Here is a 21,894-nt window from a genome sequence, read left to right on the forward strand (position 1 = left end):
CTCTTAACAGTGGAGTTCAAAGATGCTTTAGGGTGAGTAAAGCACATCTACTTCAGATTAGTTCACAGAATTTATTTACTTCTTGCTCAGCTTAGAACACTAAAATTATAAATAAAAACGGGTAAAATCACCTGTTGACTTGTTTGATGGCCGAGGTGCAAATTTACTTATTGGTGAATTTACTGCCCGGAGCTGATTTACCATATTCGGCGGCACACCACACTCTGCGCAGACACACACAGAGCAGCAGCACAAGCAGGGATACACTTGTATCCGATCTCTTACCTCCGCGTTGACCAGAGCAGCATCGGCACATGGGGCACGGCCAGGGCCGCGTGGAGCAGCAGGGCGAGGGAGGCGAGGAGCGGGGCTGGGGCGGCGGGGCACGGAGCCATGGCTGCGGGACTGCCCCGGGAGCGCCCGGCACACGGACAGCCCGGCCCACGGACAGCCCGGCCCGGCACACGGACAGCCCGGCACACGGACAGCCCGGCCCGGCACACGGACAGCCCGGCCCGGCACACGGACAGCCCGGCACACGGACAGCCCGGCCCGGCACACGGACAGCCCGGCCCGGCACACGGACAGCCCGGCCCGGCACACGGACAGCCCGGCACACGGACAGCCCGGCCCGGCACACGGACAGCCCGGCCCGGCACACGGACAGCCCGGCCGTGCGCACTGCCGCACTTCCCGCCCGGCCCTGCCGCCGCCGACACCGCTCCTGACACCAGGGGCGTCCAGAACGCCAACTTCCTCCGCCTCAACTCGGGAGGCACTCCTGCTTTTAATGCTTTCAGGTTTGTGGTTCAAACAGCTCGTAAAACGCCCTGTCAGTTTCCTCTAACCTTCAAGTGCAAGGGAAAGTCATGGAGTTCAAACTGCTGTCCTATGCAGGCTGATAACACTTATGTAACTTCAAAATGGAGTTTACAGAAAAGTTTTCTGTACTGCACAAAAAATGTGTTCTGCAGAACTTCTATCTTCTTCCCCTGCTACATATTATCATGTCCCTCAGCTTAGTTTTTTCACATGTATTGAGATCTGGCGTCACACATTTGGGTGTTGACAGGTTTGAAATCTGCAACAAACTGCAGATTCCAGCAAGAAGGAAGAGAGAGAAAATGGCATGTTCAGAGCCACTGAAACGCAGAATTGTTAAGCTATCTTTTGCACGGAGCAATGCTGCCCCAGAAATCAAAAATATTTTAAATTGGGGCAAATTATAATCCCTCCAGAATGTGACAGGACTTCAGTATTTCACATGACTCATGTGAGAACAAAATAGTCTTAGAGAATTCCTTCATGCCTGGAAGCAAATTGCTCTGGGACGCTTTTTTGTGGCTGCCAAACACTGAGCAGTTTCTACACCTTGTGACTACATTAAGCGGCAGCAGCTCGGGCACATGTTTGGCTCTGGGCAAAAATGCCTCCTCACCATCAGAACAGGATGTTAGAGATCATACACAAAAGAAGTTATGAGCTATGTTAAAATGAGTTAAGGGGAAAATAAGGAAGCACAATGAAAACTGTACAAGATGACAGAAACAGAGGTCAGAAGACATGCATGACTAAATCTGAGCACATGCAGTCAGATCAGTTAAATCTACTTGTCTTGAATCACAGTATATTGTTAGAGTGTGACTGTCTAATATAAGGCAATTTGTTCATCAGCTCAATCTGAAATCTGATTTCTCAGAAAAAAAATAATTTTAAGGGTAGCAATAAAACATTGCCATGTTCCTTTTCTTCTCCATTTTATCTTTACATAACACAGATTTTTACTGTACTTTTTCCTCTTAACCTCAGAGATATATTAGAATTCCCTTTAACAAGCCAGTATGTGTGTTTGTCTGTTTAAGGGTCTGTATAGGTAAGACAGTAAACCAGACCTCAAAGACAGAGGTAGAAACAGAAGCACCTAGACAGAATAAAGGAATTGCAGAATTTCCAACAAAACTCAATTTTGCAGAAGAACAATATTTGACACACTAACCAATTCACACACTGTTACAAAAACATCACCCTAAGCCCTACACCAGATGCACAAATAGTCTGCAGGTCTGATCACATTCAGAAGAGCCAGCTGGGTTCACAAATCCATGGTTTATTGAATGTAGCTTCTTTGGGATTGCTGGTGACAAAAGCAGCTGCTGCAGAATATATTGCACAAGTTTAATTTCCTGTGTCAACACTCAGCATAACTGACGACCCAAGACTAACCAAAAGGCCTCATTTTTGTGGAGGGTGAGAAAGACAAACCTGTCAATCTGTTCCTTAAAATTTTGTGTCAAATTCTCATCCCCCACTGAGGTACAAAATTTGAGGTAATTTTATACCTTATTAACCACTATTGTGCAAAGCACTGATGGTGGGACTGTGGTCAAACCTTCCACTCTCTGCACTGTATGGAATATTTGCTGGTAGGAGGTGTACTTGGTTTGTACAAAACATTTCTGGGCAACAAGTGGAACACAGCCACATGGTTTCTACCCTCACTTCCCGTTCCTCCTCATGGCTGTGGCAACACAAACCACAGGACTCCGCCCGGGTTCCGTCACATCCTGAGCTTTGCCCTCTCTTCACTGCTCCGTGCTTCCCACACACACCACTGAGATGCACAGCTGGGGGGTATACTCTCTATTCTGCCTTACAGAAACAGTCTTAAATCTTCTTGAAGCATAACCAGAGTGTTTTCTCTCAGATTACCATATCACTTATGAACAAACTTTTAACTGAAAACAAACCGACATTTCCTTTTTAATATTTCTGCATGAACCACAGTTTGGGAACAACTGAAGTGAAAAAAGCTTTGAAAAAAAGGAACGAGAAGAGTCTATTGAGTGGGATTTCGATTTGCTTCACTAAGTAAATTTAGCTCACAAATATATCTGCATATATTTTCTCCTCTTTTCTTCACTCCTAAAAATAGTGGGTTTTTGGACACTGATTTGAAGGATGATAGTTAGAAGATGCTTTTTTTGTGGAAAAGCACGTTCCAAATATTAGTCAAGCATCCAACTAACTGTACTTCCAGCACAAATTTTTAACTATTTACACAAAAGTTTCCACAGTGTGACTAAATGGCACTGCCAGGAAAGAGCTAATGGTGGTGGTGAATGGAGTTCACATCGATCTGGCACATAGTCAGTCACCAGTGGTGCTCCCCAGGGCTCACTACTGGGGCCAGTCCTGATTAATGTCTTTACCAATGACACGGAGGAGCGGATCTGTTGCCTCAGGATGATGAAAGAGAATGATGTGCTGGAGCATGTCCAGAGAAGGGCAGTGAAGTTAGTCAACAGTCAAGAGAGACCACGGAAGATGGCCTCAAGTTGCACCAGAAGATATTTATGTTGGATAATAGGAAAAGATTCTTCACTTAGAGACACAGTTTAAGGGTGGAGTTGGCAGTGTCAGGTTAATGGTTGGACTCGATCTTAAAGGTCCTCGCAACCTAAATGATTCTGGGATTCCAGAAACCTCCAACACCACATTGCCTTGAAATAAATGGACTACTAGCTTTTCACATTTGTTTGAACTATTTCCTTACCTTTTTTTTTTAAATCATCCTTCTGGAGTTGTAAATCACCTTTTTAAAAATATGCTTAAGAAGGAAGGAAAAAATTTATAGAGAGGCAGATTCCTATCTATGTGACTCATTGCCATTCAACCCATAATTTACTTCAAAACTCCTTTTATCACTCTGGGGGAAATTCAGACTTAGCAGCCGTTCTTATCTTAAGGCTCAGATGTCAGAAAGCACACAAGCCAGCTGGAATGCTCATGTGCTGCAATTCTACAATTAGTTCAGTACTGAACTACAATGCAGAACTTAAACAAACTACAATTCTGAATGTAATGGTAAAATCAGTGGAAAGGTTCCAATGATGTTAAAATGCACTTGTCAGCCAGATGCTGGTTCTACAGTTCATGTTCTGTTGAGGGAATCAATTCAGTTTTCAGCTGTTTGCTGCCAAATATGTGCTTATTCCAGTAAATGCAACTGCTTTTTCCTAGGTAGTTTAATCTGTTAGAACAAAAGGCTGGGTCAAATCCACATTTTATAATAAAGGTTTCAAGAAGAGCCTTGCAACTTTCTGTTGGATTTTTGAATTTACACCATATATTTTTCTCTGTAACTATGATCAAACATAAACTTTTTTAATTATGGGGAGAATTTACTTCTTCAAAAAATACAAACTCCTCAAAACTAAACACATTTCAAACAGTCTGAAATGTGTATTTCAAATTATGATATTTAAATTATTAATACTCAAATTATAATAATTACAATAATTTCAACAACTTGGATACAATTGCATGCTGGCAGTTCTTCTATGACCATCTATATGAGCGACAAAATGTAAAGTTGTTCTTTTGCACAAATATTTGTTCTATAAGAATCCAGGGCTTGAGGGGGTTTCTGCCTTATGTGCTTAAGACAAGAAAAATAAATTTAATACAGTGCTATAGCAATAATTTTCTAATTAAAGGGTCACAAAGAATTAAGAGAATTTGCCCAACAGGAATATTACACTACAGGCAGAATGTTCCAAGCAATGCAAAAATACATAGAAAAATAATCATTGCTTTAAAAACTGAGAATTTACAAAGCTGTTTAACAACATTTTATTTTTTTTTAAATGAGGTTACAAAACTTAAAATGCAGTTAAATTAACTGATTGAGATCAAATTATTTTATCCTTAGAAGTTTATTTTGATCTGTTTAATACAGTTAGGGTATTGATGAAATGTATATTTTTTAAAAATCTAGGAATTTAGTTCACTTCTTTAAATTCAAGGAACTATTTTCTTTGGAGGAATTCGCATTAGACTGATTGTTACTTCTATGCAAAAATGATGCCATCGCAGGAATCCGAGCAAAGTAGCTTTTTGCCCGGATATGCTTTTGTTCTATTCTGTAAATAAACGGAGCTTCATAAGTCTGAAAAAAAAATTTTCAAATACCATAAATACAATTAAGATATCTAGAAATATATGTGTTGCTTCATATTTTAGACATTATAAACATTTCAACATATTTTAGACATTATAAATATTAACCTTTTAATAAACTAAGGCAGATAATTTATTTGTATATATACATAATAAAATGTTTTGTACTTCTATAGTACTATCTTATGGACCAGTAGTGAAAATTTCTCCTTGTGAAATATTAGTCGTGTTTTAAAAGCAGAGTAACTATTTTTTATCCATTCAAGATAAAATTTATTTATTTATTTATTTATTTCAGGTGAGAACATTTGTACTTACATTTGAAAATTAAATAAGGGAACACTTAGATAGCAAGATTTGCTAGGTGAAGACTGTAGAGGCATTCCTTGATAAGAATCAAAGTAGTTATTTTCAACTAATCATGGCAGCAAGTATTTTGCAGCATTTCAGTCAGCACTTGCATGCAGTGGTGACATTTTCCCAAATTCCTAGTTATTATTAGTAGTTTGGATGATAGAATAAATAACCAGAATGTTTAATTGAAAAAACATTTTTCTATTGCTGTAGTCATCACTTTGAATAATTGCTATTAAATAAAATCACTATGAATAACTGCTATTGAACAAAAGGCTTAAGAGGCCTTTTTGTTTTGGTGAATGAAAAACAATGATTCAACTTAAAACATTCTATCTTTGCCTCATTTTCCTTATTTCACACTCTTCATTTTATTTTTTTGAAGAAGAAAGTTGAGTCCTCACTACAACTGATTTACATCCATATTTGTTGCAAGAGCTAATGAAAATACCTCATTTTATGTAGGCTTGTGTAGCTTAGCTGTTCTGACCTAACTCCTCCATCCACTGAAGCCCTGGACCTGATCAAGTCAATGGCATTTCTTTGACTATGACATCGAGACTCAGGGCATCAAACCAGAGAAGTGCTCAATCAGGATCTTTGCCTGCCATGATGCTGGTAACAAATTTATGGGTGCTGAGGAGCATCACTAGATTCAGATTGTCTGAATAGCCTTCTTGACTCACAGTGAGTGAGAGGAGCCAAGAAAGGGATTCCCAGCTTGAAACCGATTCTACCTTCTAAAGCTAAAACTCACATAAACGTGTCTGCTTGAAGACACACACTGGGCACTCACACACAAAATACAATGGATTGCAGAATTCCTTTTGCCTTTAGAATTCCCTGATATATTTCATCTGTAAATCAAACTTTAAAGAGAGCAATTAATTTGCTCTTAAGACTTCCAGAAAGAAGAGCAATACATAACAGCTAAAGCTGCATTTCTGATGCACACATATTGTGTTAAAAATTGACTTAAGAACACCCAAAACAAAAGAACACTAGGCAACAATGACTGCAGATCACTACTTACATAAATCAATAACCTGGAACTGAAAGGCTTAATAAGCCATTATTAAGTGCTGGACAAACACAACTCACAGGATTCTCCTGTGCCTTACAAAACTAAATACTCTTAATATATTATGTTCAGTGGAGAAGTATTTCATAGACTACCATGTTTAGATATGGAATTTGGGAAGATTTGTGTAAAAATCCAGTTTTGATTATGAGTTTAATGCAGTTCTAAGTGATTTTAATTCAGAAGAGAAATTAGGTTACTATTGCTTAAATGCACACTATAAGGTTACATTGTAAGGGATACCTAGCTGATATTCATGTAAGAAAGTAGCGTCACATTTTATGATGACAAATGGCCAAGTTATAGACAAGGAGCCATTCTTCTTTTTGATGAAAAATTTAGAAGACCAGAAACTAATGGGGCCAGAGCATGTGCAAGAGCACAGGCCCACGATGGTCACAGTATTTGTGCTTAGTCTTTAGTATGCTTTTCATCCAGCCTGGCTCTTGTCTGATCTGATCTGAAGGAAGAGAGCATGCATGGCACTGTTCTCAGCAAGCAGCATGGGTGAGGCCACTCAGCTTCTTGCATTTCAGGGGGGAGAACTGGGGCAAGACAGAGTTCAGGTACGTGGAATGAGCTGTACATGCCAGATGCCTTCTGGATTGCTGTCCATTCTGTTTAATAGCACAGATGCAATCATTTAAATAGTCACAATGAGCTAATTTAAAGATGGACAAGTATAATAACTAAATTTGGCCCAACATAATTAGTGGCAGGATTCTACTAAAAAATAACATAAATACAGTAGAAAATAAAGCCCATTGAAATTTACCTTCTGAAGGTTACACAGTTTAAGATGTGCATCTGCCTCTTCTTTAGTGAGGAGAATAGTGTTCCATGGAGACCACTCACGTTGCTTATCCCACCTGACCATAACCAGCTCATACAGGTCACTGCAGGCACTGAGAGCTGACTGGCAGTTCCATATCTTCTCCATCAGGTACTGCATATCTGCAAGCTGAAATTGAAAACAGGGTTAAAAAGGAAGGAAGCATGTTTCATTCTACAAGTCTTACACCCATATAAAAATCCAAATAAAGCTTTGGGTTAAAAAAAATTCTATGCGCATTTCATATGATCACTTGGTTAAAGAGCATCTTCATATACATAAATACTTTTTGCATAGTTGTTGGAACATCTGATTCTTCGACCTGTCAGCTAGACTTGTTTTAGTATATAGCTTGCAAACCACCTTTTAAAGCACACCTATGCTTAAGAGCTTAAGAGCTGCTTCTTCTTGGTGTGGAACATCACATACCAGAGGAAGAAGCTGTAGCTTTTAGCCCACTTCTCAATCTGTCCACAACATACAGAAAATAGAGGACATATAGTCAAAGCCACTGCTTACTATGAGTTGCAGTGCTCTTTCCAACAGTACCTGAACTAGGAAAACAATTTTACTATCATCCTGATAATCAACTTCAGACTTCCTGAGATCTTCCAGTATAAGTCTGTACTTGAAATAAGATTCTCGTTTCCGAGCCTCATTATCGAGCTGGTAACAGGAGCGACATCTGCCAATGGTGTAGGAACTTGCAGGAATGGGAAACTCAGAAGGTGGTAAGTACTTTTCACAGCTATGACAGAAGTAAACATTTTTATAAAGCGTTAAGGGATCTTGTGGAACCTAGAAATTTAAAAAAACCAAAAAAGTTAAATTACAACAGGGTATCTTTGTATTACTTGTATGTTACTCAAACACTATCAGGATAAGTCTTCCATATCTTCATGCAAGTATTTTAATATGTAAAAGCTAGAAGTATTTATTTAAAAATACTCAATAAAGTGTTGTGATTGTTCTTGGATAGGATACCAAGAGTAACTGTATTTTCTTACTGCATTTGCTAAAACCAGTTATATAAATCAGTCAATTCATTTTTAAGCTATATGAAGATCCTAAAATTTATGTTCCAGTGCTCTTCCTGGTGCTTTTATGTATGCAGATTGTCAGTTATTCTGGAAAGATGGCAACACAGAGAAAACAGAAACTAAATTCTCCACATTTTATTTTTCATGTAGAATCTGCCCTTTTTGGCAAAGATAAAACCCTCAGATAATAGGCATATTAACATTTTGGCATAAGAATACAAAATCATCAGATCTGCATGTCCAGAAACAACACAGCGGAAGAAAATAGACTAAACTTGATAGTGACCTCCTTGTCCCCACATTCCTTCATGGGTTCTGAAAAGAATGTAATGTGGTCTGTGCAGACAGCCTGAGTCTGTAACTGGGTAGTTTGAGTAGTCTGATAATCTTCAGTGTCTGCTAATAAAACCCAGTGTAACATTAACTGTTAGTTGGTTCTAAATCTGACATCTGCATCTACATCTGACAGATTCTCTACTCCTGAGATAACATTGACCACTGTATGAGGAATGCTCTTCTGATAGATGCAAAACAGACATTGCTACTTAGAAAAGCAACATATGATAGTGAATCATATTTTTATTTGCAATATGTAGTCAGAAAAGAAAAACACACACACGGGAACAGTTTTTGCTTAGGTGCAAACTCACTGGACATTGACATGGGCTATGCTGTTCCTTTCTGGATGCCCAGCATGCTGCCTCTTGACCAGTAGAAAAAACACAACTTCCTCTCTCAGTATATTGGTACTGCTTTGCTATTACATTTTACTGATACTATCCCATGAGATCTACCATTTATAGCTTTCAGATTTTTTATTTCAGACACAAGAGTTCCTGGGCTCTCTCAGTGCTGCCAGCCACTTGTCAGGTGCTTATGACCCACGTCTATGCCCCATGCTTCCTAATAGGACAATATAAATTTATTTGTGTGAAACCTATGTACTTGCTACAATTTACTTCCTGAGGAACTCCTCCACAAATTCTACAGCAAAATGTAAAATAAAAAACCTTTCAATATTTTCCATCCCCCTTCTCTTTACTTCAGTGGCCACTATGTCAGGCTGCAAAATAAGAATAATACCTTAATTAACCCAGCAACTTGAGGGTTAAACTCTGGAGTTTTGATATACTGGAGAAATAATGTACAAATTCTTTTCCTCAGTCCTTCCAAGTTGCATTCTTTCACCTCTCTTGATAAAAGATCAATTTCCCTGTCAATTAATGCCACTAATTCCTCGGTTAATTTACATTCATGTTCCTGGAAAAAAAAAAAAAGAGAGAAAAAGGAAAATCAACTGCACAGTAAAGAAGCAAACAAACAAAATCATTCAACAAGACATGAAAGCAAGCTATGGAATCTATGGACATTACTATGCATACCTCTGTATGTTCATATAAGAACATGTTCACAGAAGAATTCGTTAGTCTCTCAGGGAAAAAAAAATCTCCAGGGAAAGAACTGTAGAACTACAAAAGTGAGAATGCTTACAGATTCTGTTTTAAAGGGCCTGTATATGTAAACCAAAGCTGTGAGGAACTGTAAGCCTGGAAGCACTAAAAGATGCTTAGCAGAGCTACTCAAAAAGTGCAAAATTTTACGTCTTCAAAAGTCCCAAGAAATATTTCCCTAAGAAGCTTCCTTTGGCTATGAGATTGGAGGTGTAATAGAGATGAGTTTAAAAAAAATGCCACTAGAAAACCCAAAAAAATCCACCACACAAGAGGCATGGGGGACTTTGCCTGGAAATTAGTCACTTCAATATTTTCAATGCTTGGCAGGAGATTCTCCAGAGAGAGAGACGTAAGAGGTGAATGATTTCTCAGGTAAAAGAGAGTGCTAATTTACAGAAATTCACTTGTTCACCACAGCAATATTGACTTGTGTTACGATGGGCAAGAGTTCATAAACCAGAAGTGTTCTCAATGCCATAGTGACTTTAAATCAAATACTGACACTACCGAAACAAACAGCAAGATGCTTGTTTGTTTTAATAAGACCAGGAAGCAGCATTCTATTCTAGGCTGATGTCAACAGTATCATCCTGAAAGGACCTTGAAACTCATTCTTTTTGTACATGAGTAAATAAATAAAACATATATGAAAGACTAAAAAAAAATGCAACCAGCTTCTAATTCATTGGGAACACTAGCAGCAACAGTGGCAGCAGGGAGTGGGGGGCAAAGAGAAGAAGAAAAAAAATCAGTATTTGCTACCCATAAAATTGGTAATCCAAACCAATAGATAGATAAGGTTCTACACAGATATTTCAAAGAACTGAGAAAAAATTAATGGTAGTTGCTACATATATCCCTGCCATGGCTCTCATAAGGTTGATATTAAAGAGGAAACAAAACTTTGTACTAAAATTGTATTATGTATTAATATACAAAGACATCTAAAACCCTGGGGATAAAATTCTAATACAACCTGAAGACAAATATGCACATGATAAAGTGAAATATGAATTTAGAGTGTATCTGGAATTTAAATTACACTCACACACCAGGTAGTACATGAGGGTCTCTAGCTCACCATCATGGCACTTGCCTGCCAGCAGCAGCCCTGCTAATGAGTCAATTAAGTGACAGCACCTTTAGAATAAAAAGCTTCAAGCTAAACATAAATAGAAAACTAAACCTTACCTTCACTGTCCATTTGAGTGTTAACAGCACAGATATCCTCTCATCTTTTGGGATGTCCTTTGTGTTAATGCTGCGGTAGATTTCAAGTAGTTCTTTGCCACGGAGCGAGTTCGGTGTATCCATTTCAGTGATTTTTCCATCAAATGCTTTCCACCTCCTAGGCTGTGCACACTTCAGAAACAATTTGTAGAACTCTGAGCTATTAAAATCTGACCACCAGCTGAACATCAAGTTTTATCAGAGCAAAGAGGGAGTTAACATTAATGCTTGACTAATGCAAAAGGCTAATTCTATTGCTGATATTGATACAGCACCTCTTCCACCAAAGCAAGCATTCAATTGCACACTTTATTTAAAGCAGCAGGTCATGACAATTTCAACTTACAGGATATTAAAAGCAAATAATATTCTCCTAAATGGATATGCTCTACTTTTTTAAAGTGAATTTACTGACAGTAGCGTTAGAATACATTTGTTCTGTATATCACTTTGCAGTCATAAATCCCATCAAACTATCAGTAAAAATCAATGGGTCTGTTGACTGTGTAAAGATTGAAAATTTAAGACCTTAAAGTCTACTGCAGTAAAAAATATCTCCAGGGAACTGTTCTATTTATACTAGTTGCAGAGAAGGATAGAGGGAATAGAGTTTGTTAGAGCTGGGGCAAGGTATGTATTTACAGATTACCAGACACTTCACCTAGCTTCCTGTTTGCTAACTTCACCACATGCCATATGCCTTATGCTTCAATTATCTCTTTGCACATCTTTAACTTTTATAGACAGTAAGAAGTTCCATGATGTCACCTGCCCCACAAGGTCTGAAAAGTACAACCATTTCTTCATTTTCTTATTTCCAGAAGATGGGTTTTGGTTACAAATAACTGTTACATAAAGAGACAGGTGTCCAATTCCAATAGAAAAGAGTTTTCAAAAGCCTCTCCCATCATTACTTAACTCAATTTCCTTTTCTTAATGGGGAGAGGTACTCAAAAACTCTTTCTATGTTTCAATTATTCTCTTTCACTATATTTGGAACTTAAGTACTCACTAACACTCACGAACTTCACCTTGCAGTCTCAGTGTGACCTAGCAACAGGAACACTTTATGCAGTATTCACATGTCTAGTAGCTTTCTGGACATGACCCCAGCATTGACACAGTCATTATTTTGATGAAATTGGCTTGATATGGTGATAAGTAATAAAAATATCAAGAATATTAGATAGCTAGAAGAGATGTGATTAGTTATCACCACAATCAAAACGTTTCCTCACTTTTAAGTAAATAGTTAGGTAAGGAAAAGAAAGAAAAAATAATTTCAGAAAGGATTTAACATCAAATTAATGACACTTAATTACATTTTCAGTGGGGGTAGAAATCTAATTAAAGGAGATATTGTTAACCAGGGATCACATTTCACAGCCAAAACTAAGAATGCCATAGCAAAATCAGACAGTAGCTAAAAAAACCCCAAAACAACTAACCAACTCTTAATTACTTGGTGAAATCTTTGAATTTCTGCAAAACTTGAGCAAGGCAATTTTTTCTCTGTCATATATAGGGAGCATTCTATTGTATGTTCATTTTGTTTCACTATCTTTATACAATACTAGAAATTCTTTAAAAAACCCTAAAACAAAACCAAAACCCCACACTTTGCAAACAATGAAATTCAGACCAACCTAGAAGGTCTATCATGCTGGCAATCCTTTGTATGTTAGACTGGGACAAATCACTCTTTTCCATATAGTAGTTCATTCAGTACCTACATTTGATCCTCTTCAAGGAAATCACTTACCATAACAGAGAAAGGTCATTTACTAATGCTAGAAAAAATCAATGGCCAGGGTAGACCCTAAGAAATAGTCAGTAAAATTAGATTTTTCTGATAATTTGCAAACCCAATAGGTGCAAGTAAACTTGGTAACCCATTCTTCAAATGACCCTTAATACAGAGCAATTCTGTTATTATAATTATTTCTTCAAAAATAAATCTGTAACTTCTGTATTTTTTCTTACTACTTGATCATAGCTGGGTATTACATAAAAATTTTAAAATGGAAAAAAAAAATGCAGCCTTTTACTGAAAAAAGAAAGAATCACAAGTTCTCTGGTTTCAGGACTATTTTTCTGTACTCCAGGCTGACAAGAGAAAAACTAAAACTTTGAGATCTTCTGCCAGCTTTCTCTTGTCTTTTAGTCTGCTGGCAGTGCTGTGGAATTTACAATAATCCTGTTATCTGTATTACTACAACTACACTCTGCTGCCAACGTATGAAAGCAGAAAAGGAGCCTGAGGAAACACACCACCACAGAGAGAGAGAAAAAGGTGAGTATAATAAAAAAAATCCATAGGATGTGTGCAGAAATAGTACAAAACATGAAAGGTATGAACTGAGTGACAGTTAATAGTTACACAAATTTCTTGAAGTCAATATGATTGCTGTACAAAAGCTTAATCAAATACTTCCTGCTGAAGAAGAACAAGTTCAGCATAAAGAACCCCCTAGAACATAGGGCACACACAACCAGTACCAACCTTCATAAGGGCACACATGCCTGTGGAGGTACATGCTTAAAGTAGCAAAGAAGGGAACAAAGATTTCCATGGAGAAGCAACTTTCATGCCACATTGGCCATTGCAGCTTGCAGTCTTCAGATGTGAAAGATATTATTGCAGCTTTAACTGGCAAGTGTCCAGATCAACATTGCCAGCTCAAAGTTCAAGAAAAAAACAAATTATCCCTAATCAAGCACTCAAAAATAAATTTCATACTGTAATTTAAAAAGCTTAAATTGCACTGTTACAGTCATAGCAAACCATCCATATAATTTTGAGATTTACAAAATTATATTTATCTTTTATAAAAATGCAAAAATTTTTACTTTTTCTCCGAGTTAGAACTATGTATGTCAACAGTTTAGAACAACACTCGAAATCCTATAGCGAACATGATAAAAAACATGAAACATTGCACTATTCAGAAGCTCAATAAATTTTAAAACAAAAAGATTACAGTCCCTTTCATGAAAAGCATAATTTATACATTTAAAGTAAGAATAAATAAATTATTAGTGACAGCTTCAGGAAAAACAGTCTTTCCACTTGTCTTTCCACTGTTTGTAAAGACAAAATATCAGTTGTCTCTGATGTGTCTCCTGATTCTCCAAACATCAACTTTCACTGAGAGTTTTTGTGCTGAAGAACGTTTTGCTTCTGATTCTAGATGTAAGAAAACTGTCCAGCTTGTCAGAATATGTGCTGGAAGCAATCTGTACAGGTAGGACACTGGAAATCAGTCCTTATGGAAAAGTAAGGACAGAGTCAGTTAAAAGTGAAATATATTTGCTTTGACTGTTCCAGGCTTCTTTTTCGAAGAAGGTAACAGAACAGATTGTAAGTAGAAGAAGCAAACATGAAACATAGAAATTATTCAAGGCTCTGAAAATAATCCTAATTATTTGGTTTGGTGGGGTTTTTCTTCATTCTTGAAAGCAGTAAGACAGAAAACAGTCATAGCACAGCAATAAATGTGGTAATAGTTCCACCAACATTTCAGATAAGAAACTTGTTCATAGTGAGAAATGTAATACATTTTATCAAATCACATTTAGAGTACAGTTCCCCAGCATCAGTAATAAAAAGAATGAAGAAAAGTCTCTTTTGTACAAAACCACCATTTCTACTTTTGAGCACTCAATAGTCAAAATTAAAAAAAAAAATAATAAAAAAAAAATTAGACAGCTAAAACAGCTAAAAACCATTTCTGTTGCAGTATTTCTTTTCATAATCATGTATATACTTTAAAAATAAACTATTACTTTGTTCCAATGGCTGGACATCTACCTAAAAGGACAAGGGTTTTTGGTCTTCTACATTAAGATACCACTGAATTTAATGCCATTTTAAATCATCTTTGTGAATGAAAGAATTTTCTTTTTCTTTAATAAAGACTGAAGAACACTTCCCTTAAATATCATCCCCAAGATTATACAAGAATGAAATCTCAAATAAAATTCTAATGGAACTAAAGTCAGTGATTTAATAACTGAATTCAACATCAGATTCAAACTCTTCTTTATACATGGAAACAGAATAAATGCTTTCTTTAAAGAAAGACATATGATGACCAGAGGCCTATACTCATTTAGGAAATAAATGAAAAATTTAGTTCCTGAAGGATAACATATTTATTATTATTATTATTATTAACATATTTATTATTATTATACTTATTGTTATAATTAGTTATATGTATTGTTTATACTTTTTATAGTTAACAGCATTAATGATCCACTGTTCAACCTTCAATTGGTCTGGTAGCTATGAAATTCTCAGCTTGGAAAAAAGAAATTTACTAAATTGTATTGACATGAACAACCACATAATTTGGATATTTATAACATTTGCATTCACATGATTAACTGTTAAAAACTACAAAAGGTATTTTTGTACTTTGCAGGTGTATTTTCTGTTCCTGTACTTAGATATTCTTTATGATCAGAGTAATTACTGACCTTACCCAGAAAGTGCAGTATTGCTTTTTGTTGATTCTCCAGATTGGCATTTAATTTGTGCATCCCAATGCAAGCAATGAGGTCTGTCTCTTCTTCCAGAAGTGCAAAAAGTGCTGCCTTTCTTTTACCTCCAATAAGAGTTCTGTTAATTCGCTCAGTCTCCTCCTGCATCCATACTGCAGATACAAATATTGTTACTTTCCAGCAAAACTTCTGCTTTCATATTTAAGAAACAACATAATCGACTTTTCTTTCAATATTCACTAAAACTCAGTTTCCATTTTAGGGAGTTGATGTTATAGCTATTTTCAATACATGCAGATGGCCTAGAAATGAATGTAAATTATACAGATGTTCTGTGAGAGTATGTGTGTGTACATCAATTCCAGACTGCCAATTTGCACTCCAAACTCAAGGATGAGTAGGAGAAAAAGAATCTGTATGTGAGAAAAAGAATTTAGCTCCTGTGGAAATGTATGATGAAATGGCTGCATCTTACTGTGGTACTACTAGTACTCAGTGCTGAGAATATTACTGCTTCTCCCTGCATAAATGTGTAAAATCTAAAGAAGCTTGAAGTCCTCCAGAACTGAGATAAAACTTGACTGACAGTCACATTTAGCACTTCAGGTTTTAGACTGGATATTGCAGTGGTATCACCTTTTGCCATCCAAGGCAGATGAGAACACATTAATAACTCGACAGTCGCTGCTTTACTCTCCCTTTCCTTTTCTATAACACAACCCTTCAAGTGGGTGAAAGTGGCCACAGAAGAAGCCACAGGAGGTGATGACAGCAGCACATGGATCAGTACATGCTGTGTAAGGATCTGACCCCCTGACACTTTTGCTGCCAATATAGACACTGCATGGATTTAGAGAAATCTGCCTGTAAAATCAAACTGTGTTTACTGCCTTTGCATATCCCATAACAATTCCTGGCTTCTCTGAAGAGTCTGATCTAGTTCAAATACCTCTAGGGTTTTGTAGGGAATTTTATAAGATCCAAAACTTCAGCATTCCTGAAGAATACCTCAAAGTGTTGTTATCATCCCAGAGCAGTTACGCAAAATCAAAACCCAGAGTAAAAGGAAACCATTCAATATGTGAGACACTGAAAAATTCTGTAACATCCTGGATCAGGTAAGATTAGAGGCAGGAGGAGGGAAAGGAGGAAGGCTTATTTTCTGCCTGTGGCTTCTTATCTACAACACCTGGTTTTCCATTTTTAAATATTTCAATTCATTTCCTTAAGGCTCTCCAAGCTGTAACATGACAGCTGTCTGCCAAGTTCTGAGAACCCCAAGATATATATTTTAAATACAGCCAAGCCACCAAACAACAGCGTTATACAGAATTATTTACATGAAGCTTTATTATGCCTGAAGGGGGCATAATAATGCCCCCCAGCAACTTCTAAGGTGGAGCAATAAATAGAGTAAGCAATTTTGTGCATTCAGAAATGAAAAAGCTGCCACTTACCATTGATACTCACTTCTTGATTCCCCATTTACCTGCAACCAATCTAATCTCCTCTTAGATTATCTGTTCTGCAGATTATCTATCTGCAGAGATTTTACTCATTACAATTTTTACTCCACTGTTTATAAAGTAAAATAGCTCATACTTTTCAAATAAATAATAAATGCCTATGCAGACATGCTGCATATATAGATAGACCTCATTTGCACTATATAGTCAACAGTTCTTCTTGTACCACCAAGAATTGCTTGTACTGGCTGACCCTGTAATAGTAACCCTGTTGTGATTACAGCAATAACCTTCACAGATCCCTGGAGGACAATAGTCTCATTCTATTACTATCACAATGATTTAGCTTGTGTAAATTGTTGGCACTATAAGAATGCAAAATTGTTGCAGATGCAGGTAGGAAAAAAACTCCAAGTTCCTAGAATCATTAAGCTCTATTAAAATGAAGAGCATGATTGCAAATCTCCATGTAGAGAAGCAACTAGTCAATACCAGTTAACAAAAACTAAACAGTGAGATTGATACCAGACCATTATTTTTAATAAAATAGTAAAAAAAAAAACATTTCAAATACTGGAATTTGTTCTGTTCTGAAGTGGCACATGTTTTTGTCAGGTTGACTAGATATGAAATTTCTGAACATGCTTGGCTGAAATTTTTATTATTTGTGAATCCAAAGTCATTAAATTAAGCAAGAGACACTTGCATAACCATAAGTTTCAAATCTAAAAATATCATGAAGATCAGCACTCTTCCATAACTTCAACAGAACTTACTTGCTTCTACTGCAAGTAAGACTTTTCACACTTAAAAAAATGAAATAGTAAGATTTCTCATAAGTGGCAAGGAAAAAAGTCCTATTTGAGTACCTTGGCTTTTGATACAGATACAACTTGAAAAGGGCTTGATTCTTGGGAAGTGAAAAGCAAACTATCTACACAGAAAAAGGGAGGGGGGCTGGACAACCTCAAACAAGCCACAAATATCATGAAGATACTATTCCAATAACTGCAAAGCTCAAGACAAGGAATAATTTTTACATTTGTCACGAACAGTGATATTTATAAATCATTTATTAATTCAGACAAAGCTATTTGTTCAGCGCCACACAAAGTATGACAGCCCTAAAAGATTAGTGTATAACTTGGGAATTTTTGAATCGTGATGCTGAACTCTATGAATAACACATGCCATCAAATTTATGCTCAGTTTACCACTGAAGAAAGAGCTGAGATGGTTTATGGTAGGGCAGGTGGCTTTGCAATGAAGTAGGTCATCTCTTAGGTCAGCTCTGCTACAGGGACAACAATATCCAAACTGGCAAAGAGCTAGGCCATAAAGCACTGTAGCTGAGATAACATAAGAATTGTTACAAGTTACAGTACAAACCTCTGGCTTTAAAAGAGACATTGTAAAAAAACAAAATTTGTCTTGCTATTTCATTATATGCTGCTACAAGTGCACAGCTTTTGAATGTTTTTGTTTTTCCAAAGGAAATACTCTAAGTTTTTTGCTCTATTTGCACCATTACATTCTTGTAAGGTTTTATGTCAATTATCTGCAGTATTCACATTATTTTTCTGAAGAAGTTTAGAGGTGCTTGCCTGTATTAAACATCATCTACTCCAAGAACAGGAAATGTATGACTTTCAGAATATCCTGCAGAACTCCTAAGAGATTTTTAAAATGTTGACAACACAGTTTTATGAAACATGGAATGAACTAGGAAGGAGAAAAAGCATCAGTAGAGGACAACTAAGACAAAAAGAATAACTTCTGTCGTATGTTGTAAAATTCTGTAAAAAAATTCCTCAGCATCTTAAATGTAGAGTGAAAGATAAAAGCAACTCTGATCTAAAAAAAACACCCTTTTGTTCTTCTAGCTGACCTTAACTGTAGACATAAATAAAAAATGTTAATAAAACTGCCAAAGAGCACTCTTCTATAAGCCAGTTGTTTCTAAAAAAAGGTGTACTGGCTTTGGCTGCAATAGAGTTAATTTTTAGTCACAGCAGCTTGTAAGGTGCTGGATGTTGATAACACAGGGATGTTTGGTTATTGCTGAGCAGTGCTTACAGAGCATCAAGGTCTTCTTCCTGTTTTTTAGTAATACACGAAAGTAAAATAATTATTTTACAATGAAAAAGATTCCACTGTCAAGCAGAAAAAATAATCTATAAAAACATGTAAAAACCCTAAGTTTGTTTTAAACAAACTGTACTGTTTTGTTGCTTTAAGGATATCCCTTTAAGAAAACTTACATTCCAAGTCATGGTAGAGTAGCTCAAAGTCTTCTCTTGTTTTAGGGTTCAGTTTTTTCTCATACTCTCTAATCAATTTTTCTTCTTTCTCCAATTTTTTCTGTAATTCTTCTTGTGCCTCCTGTGCCAGCCTTAACCTCCTCTGCTCCTTCAGATTTTGTACTAAATATGCAGCATGCCAACGACGGAAATACTTCTGTATTACTATTACCTATATGTGATACAATACCAAAGAATCACGAATTTAAAATGAAACAACATAGTATTTTGAAGTGTAGCATTATTTCTTAACTCTTCTTTTCTCCAGCTCCCTAACTACATTTTCTAAGATTTTTCTTGTACTGAAACTAATTTAAATGTTAAAAAATCAGTCATGTACTATTAGTTTAAGCACTAGTATGTGATTACACAGTTAGGTAACTGCAGGAATTTAACCAGTGAGTACAGTGGATAAAATGGGTTCAAATAATCAAATCAAAATATAAACTACATTTAAATATCCATTTTTCTTTTTCAAATCTCCCCTTAAAAATGTATTTTGCCATGCACTGTTTTTATTCTTTGCCTTATCTTACTGCCAATTTACAGAGTGGAAATGTAGACACATTTGCAAAATTTCTTTTAAATTTCTAGTTACAAAAATCAACACATAGACACAACATCAACTGCATTTTATTTGTGAACAAACAATGAAAGTGAAATTACTAATGCTGTTATGACAGAAATGAAAAAAGAAAATTAAATCATCGACCTTGCCAAGCTGTGGCTGTTGAGGACTGGGGAAATGTCTACGATATGTTAAGGGAGGATGCTGCACAAGCCTCACCTTCTGCTGGCTGTTGCACTACAAACAGTTCAGTCAGATCAATGCCTTGAGGTACCAAGCACTGTTCAGCATCAAAAGCTATCAAGCACAAAATCATACTAATACAGTCACAATGTCTCTGGTAATATTTTAATCTAAATCTTCTCTTGAATATGTCTTCAAACAGTATTTCAATATGGACCTATACTGCACTGGGCAAATCCATCAATGTGAACCAACACCAAGCCGACCTCTCTACTATGTATTATCAATTACCTATAGACACATTACAGACTTCCATAAGGGTCACCAAAGACCACAGAGAAACATATTGGTAGTCCTGAGGAAATTACTCCCTACCTGGGTTCCACTTCTACAAGATGCACATTGCCATCAGCTACAGCTGACTGATTTAAGAAGTTCTCACAGACATATTTTAGGAAAAGTCCTTTCGTTAGGATCTTTTCTCCTGAGAAGCTGAGAGGCCTCAGAAACGAAATGTAAACAATAATTAATCTGCTGCTGTGGAATGCAACAGGTGCATCTGTGATTGGTCTCATGTGGTTGTTTTTAATTAATGGCCAATCACAGTCGAGCTGTCTTGGACTCTCTGGTCAGTCACAAGATTTTATTATCACTCCATTCCTTTCTATACCTTTCAAGCCTTCTGATGAAATCCTTTCTTCCATTCTTTAGTGTAGTTTTAATATATCATTTTCTTTTAATATACTATATATCATAAAATAATAAATCAGCCTTCTGAAATATAGAGTCAAGATTCTCGTCTTTTCTCTCATCCTGGGACCCCTGCGAACACCACCACCTTTACAAGAAAACTTCTGCCCAGAAAACTTCAAATACCTTGCCAACCATGTCAATACAATTACCAATACAATTATTCTACTTAGACATTTGGGGAATCAACTGTTTCTCCATTCAGCTGGATTCAGACTGTCTATTTTCAGCAATCAAATTAATAACTAGACCATTTACAAAGCAATGCCTCATCTAACACTACTTAAAGCAGACTTTAGTTAGATGTGCAGTCACAGAACACATGGTTTCCAAAAAGCAGAGTGGAAGGCCTAAATGGCATCCTCTGCACAATGAATATGCAGAATCTGTAATCTGAATTGCCTTCATGAGGCAACTCAGTGCACCAGAAAACCCCACAGACCCACTGCCTGTGTTTGAACAGCCCATTTCTACTTCAGTGTCAAAGCAGGGAGCTTGAACAGAATCCAAATGGATCAGCTTGCACAAGGTAACCTACTAAGTCTGACAAAAAAACCCCAACCAAACAGACAAGGAACAATAGATTGTTCTCAAAACTCAAAGCTTGAATGCAGATCTCCTAAATCCTAACCCAACACTGCATTTATTTCAGGCCATACATTAAGCATGTATCTTAGGTTATTCCAAAGAGATAATGAGAATTTTGTAAGAACAAGCCTGTTTTAATCCTTAATGCTCTACATGGGAACTTAACTGTCACTGTGAGACAGAAAACAATAATTTCAGAATTCTTAATATTTAAGAGATTGCAAGGTATCAAATGTCACTAAAACTCTAGAGCAAACATGCACTTCCCCTGTATCTGAAAGATTACAAAAGATGAGCATAAGAAGACATTTTACAGTTCACTTTTAAATTCCGTCTTTGAACACTCTGAACACTCATTAAATATTCAGATAACCTTCACAATTCATTATTTTCCAGACAGTTTCAAATAGATAAGGACTTACTGCTTCAAGTCTACGTTTATGGTATTCCTCTGCTGTAAAATACTTTCCAGGAGTTATTAGTTTGTCAGTCATGTTTGATACATAAAGGCCAGTTTTAGTCATCTGTGTTGATGTTGTATTTCTCGTTTGTTGTTGGGCATTTTTTTCCACGGCCGTCTGGG

At 36.6% G+C, this 21,894-nt stretch overlaps 1 protein-coding gene across 4 annotated transcripts in view; it reads right to left on the minus strand.

The window, feature by feature from the left end:
• IQUB (IQ motif and ubiquitin domain containing) overlaps positions 1 to 21,894 on the minus strand; it is a 73,879-nt gene that overhangs the window by 49,621 nt on the left and 2,364 nt on the right. For 2 of the 4 annotated variants that reach the window (XM_058022551.1, XM_058022550.1), the window contains exons 5-12: positions 21,734 to 21,889; positions 19,184 to 19,394; positions 15,433 to 15,608; positions 10,912 to 11,082; positions 9,350 to 9,526; positions 7,776 to 8,024; positions 7,170 to 7,355; positions 4,270 to 4,948 (exon numbers count right to left, since the gene is read on the minus strand). In XM_058022551.1, coding sequence (XP_057878534.1) covers positions 4,787 to 4,948; positions 7,170 to 7,355; positions 7,776 to 8,024; positions 9,350 to 9,526; positions 10,912 to 11,082; positions 15,433 to 15,608; positions 19,184 to 19,394; positions 21,734 to 21,889 — 1,488 coding nt within the window. In that variant the 3' untranslated portion in view covers positions 4,270 to 4,786. Of the gene's footprint in view, positions 1 to 285; positions 451 to 4,269; positions 4,949 to 7,169; positions 7,356 to 7,775; positions 8,025 to 9,349; positions 9,527 to 10,911; positions 11,083 to 15,432; positions 15,609 to 19,183; positions 19,395 to 21,733; positions 21,890 to 21,894 lie in introns of those variants that run through there. The other 2 variants (XM_058022552.1, XM_058022553.1) reach the window with 2 other exon arrangements.

Source organism: Melospiza georgiana, chromosome 4 (assembly GCF_028018845.1).
Source record: "Melospiza georgiana isolate bMelGeo1 chromosome 4, bMelGeo1.pri, whole genome shotgun sequence".
Lineage (NCBI taxonomy): Eukaryota > Metazoa > Chordata > Aves > Passeriformes > Passerellidae > Melospiza > Melospiza georgiana.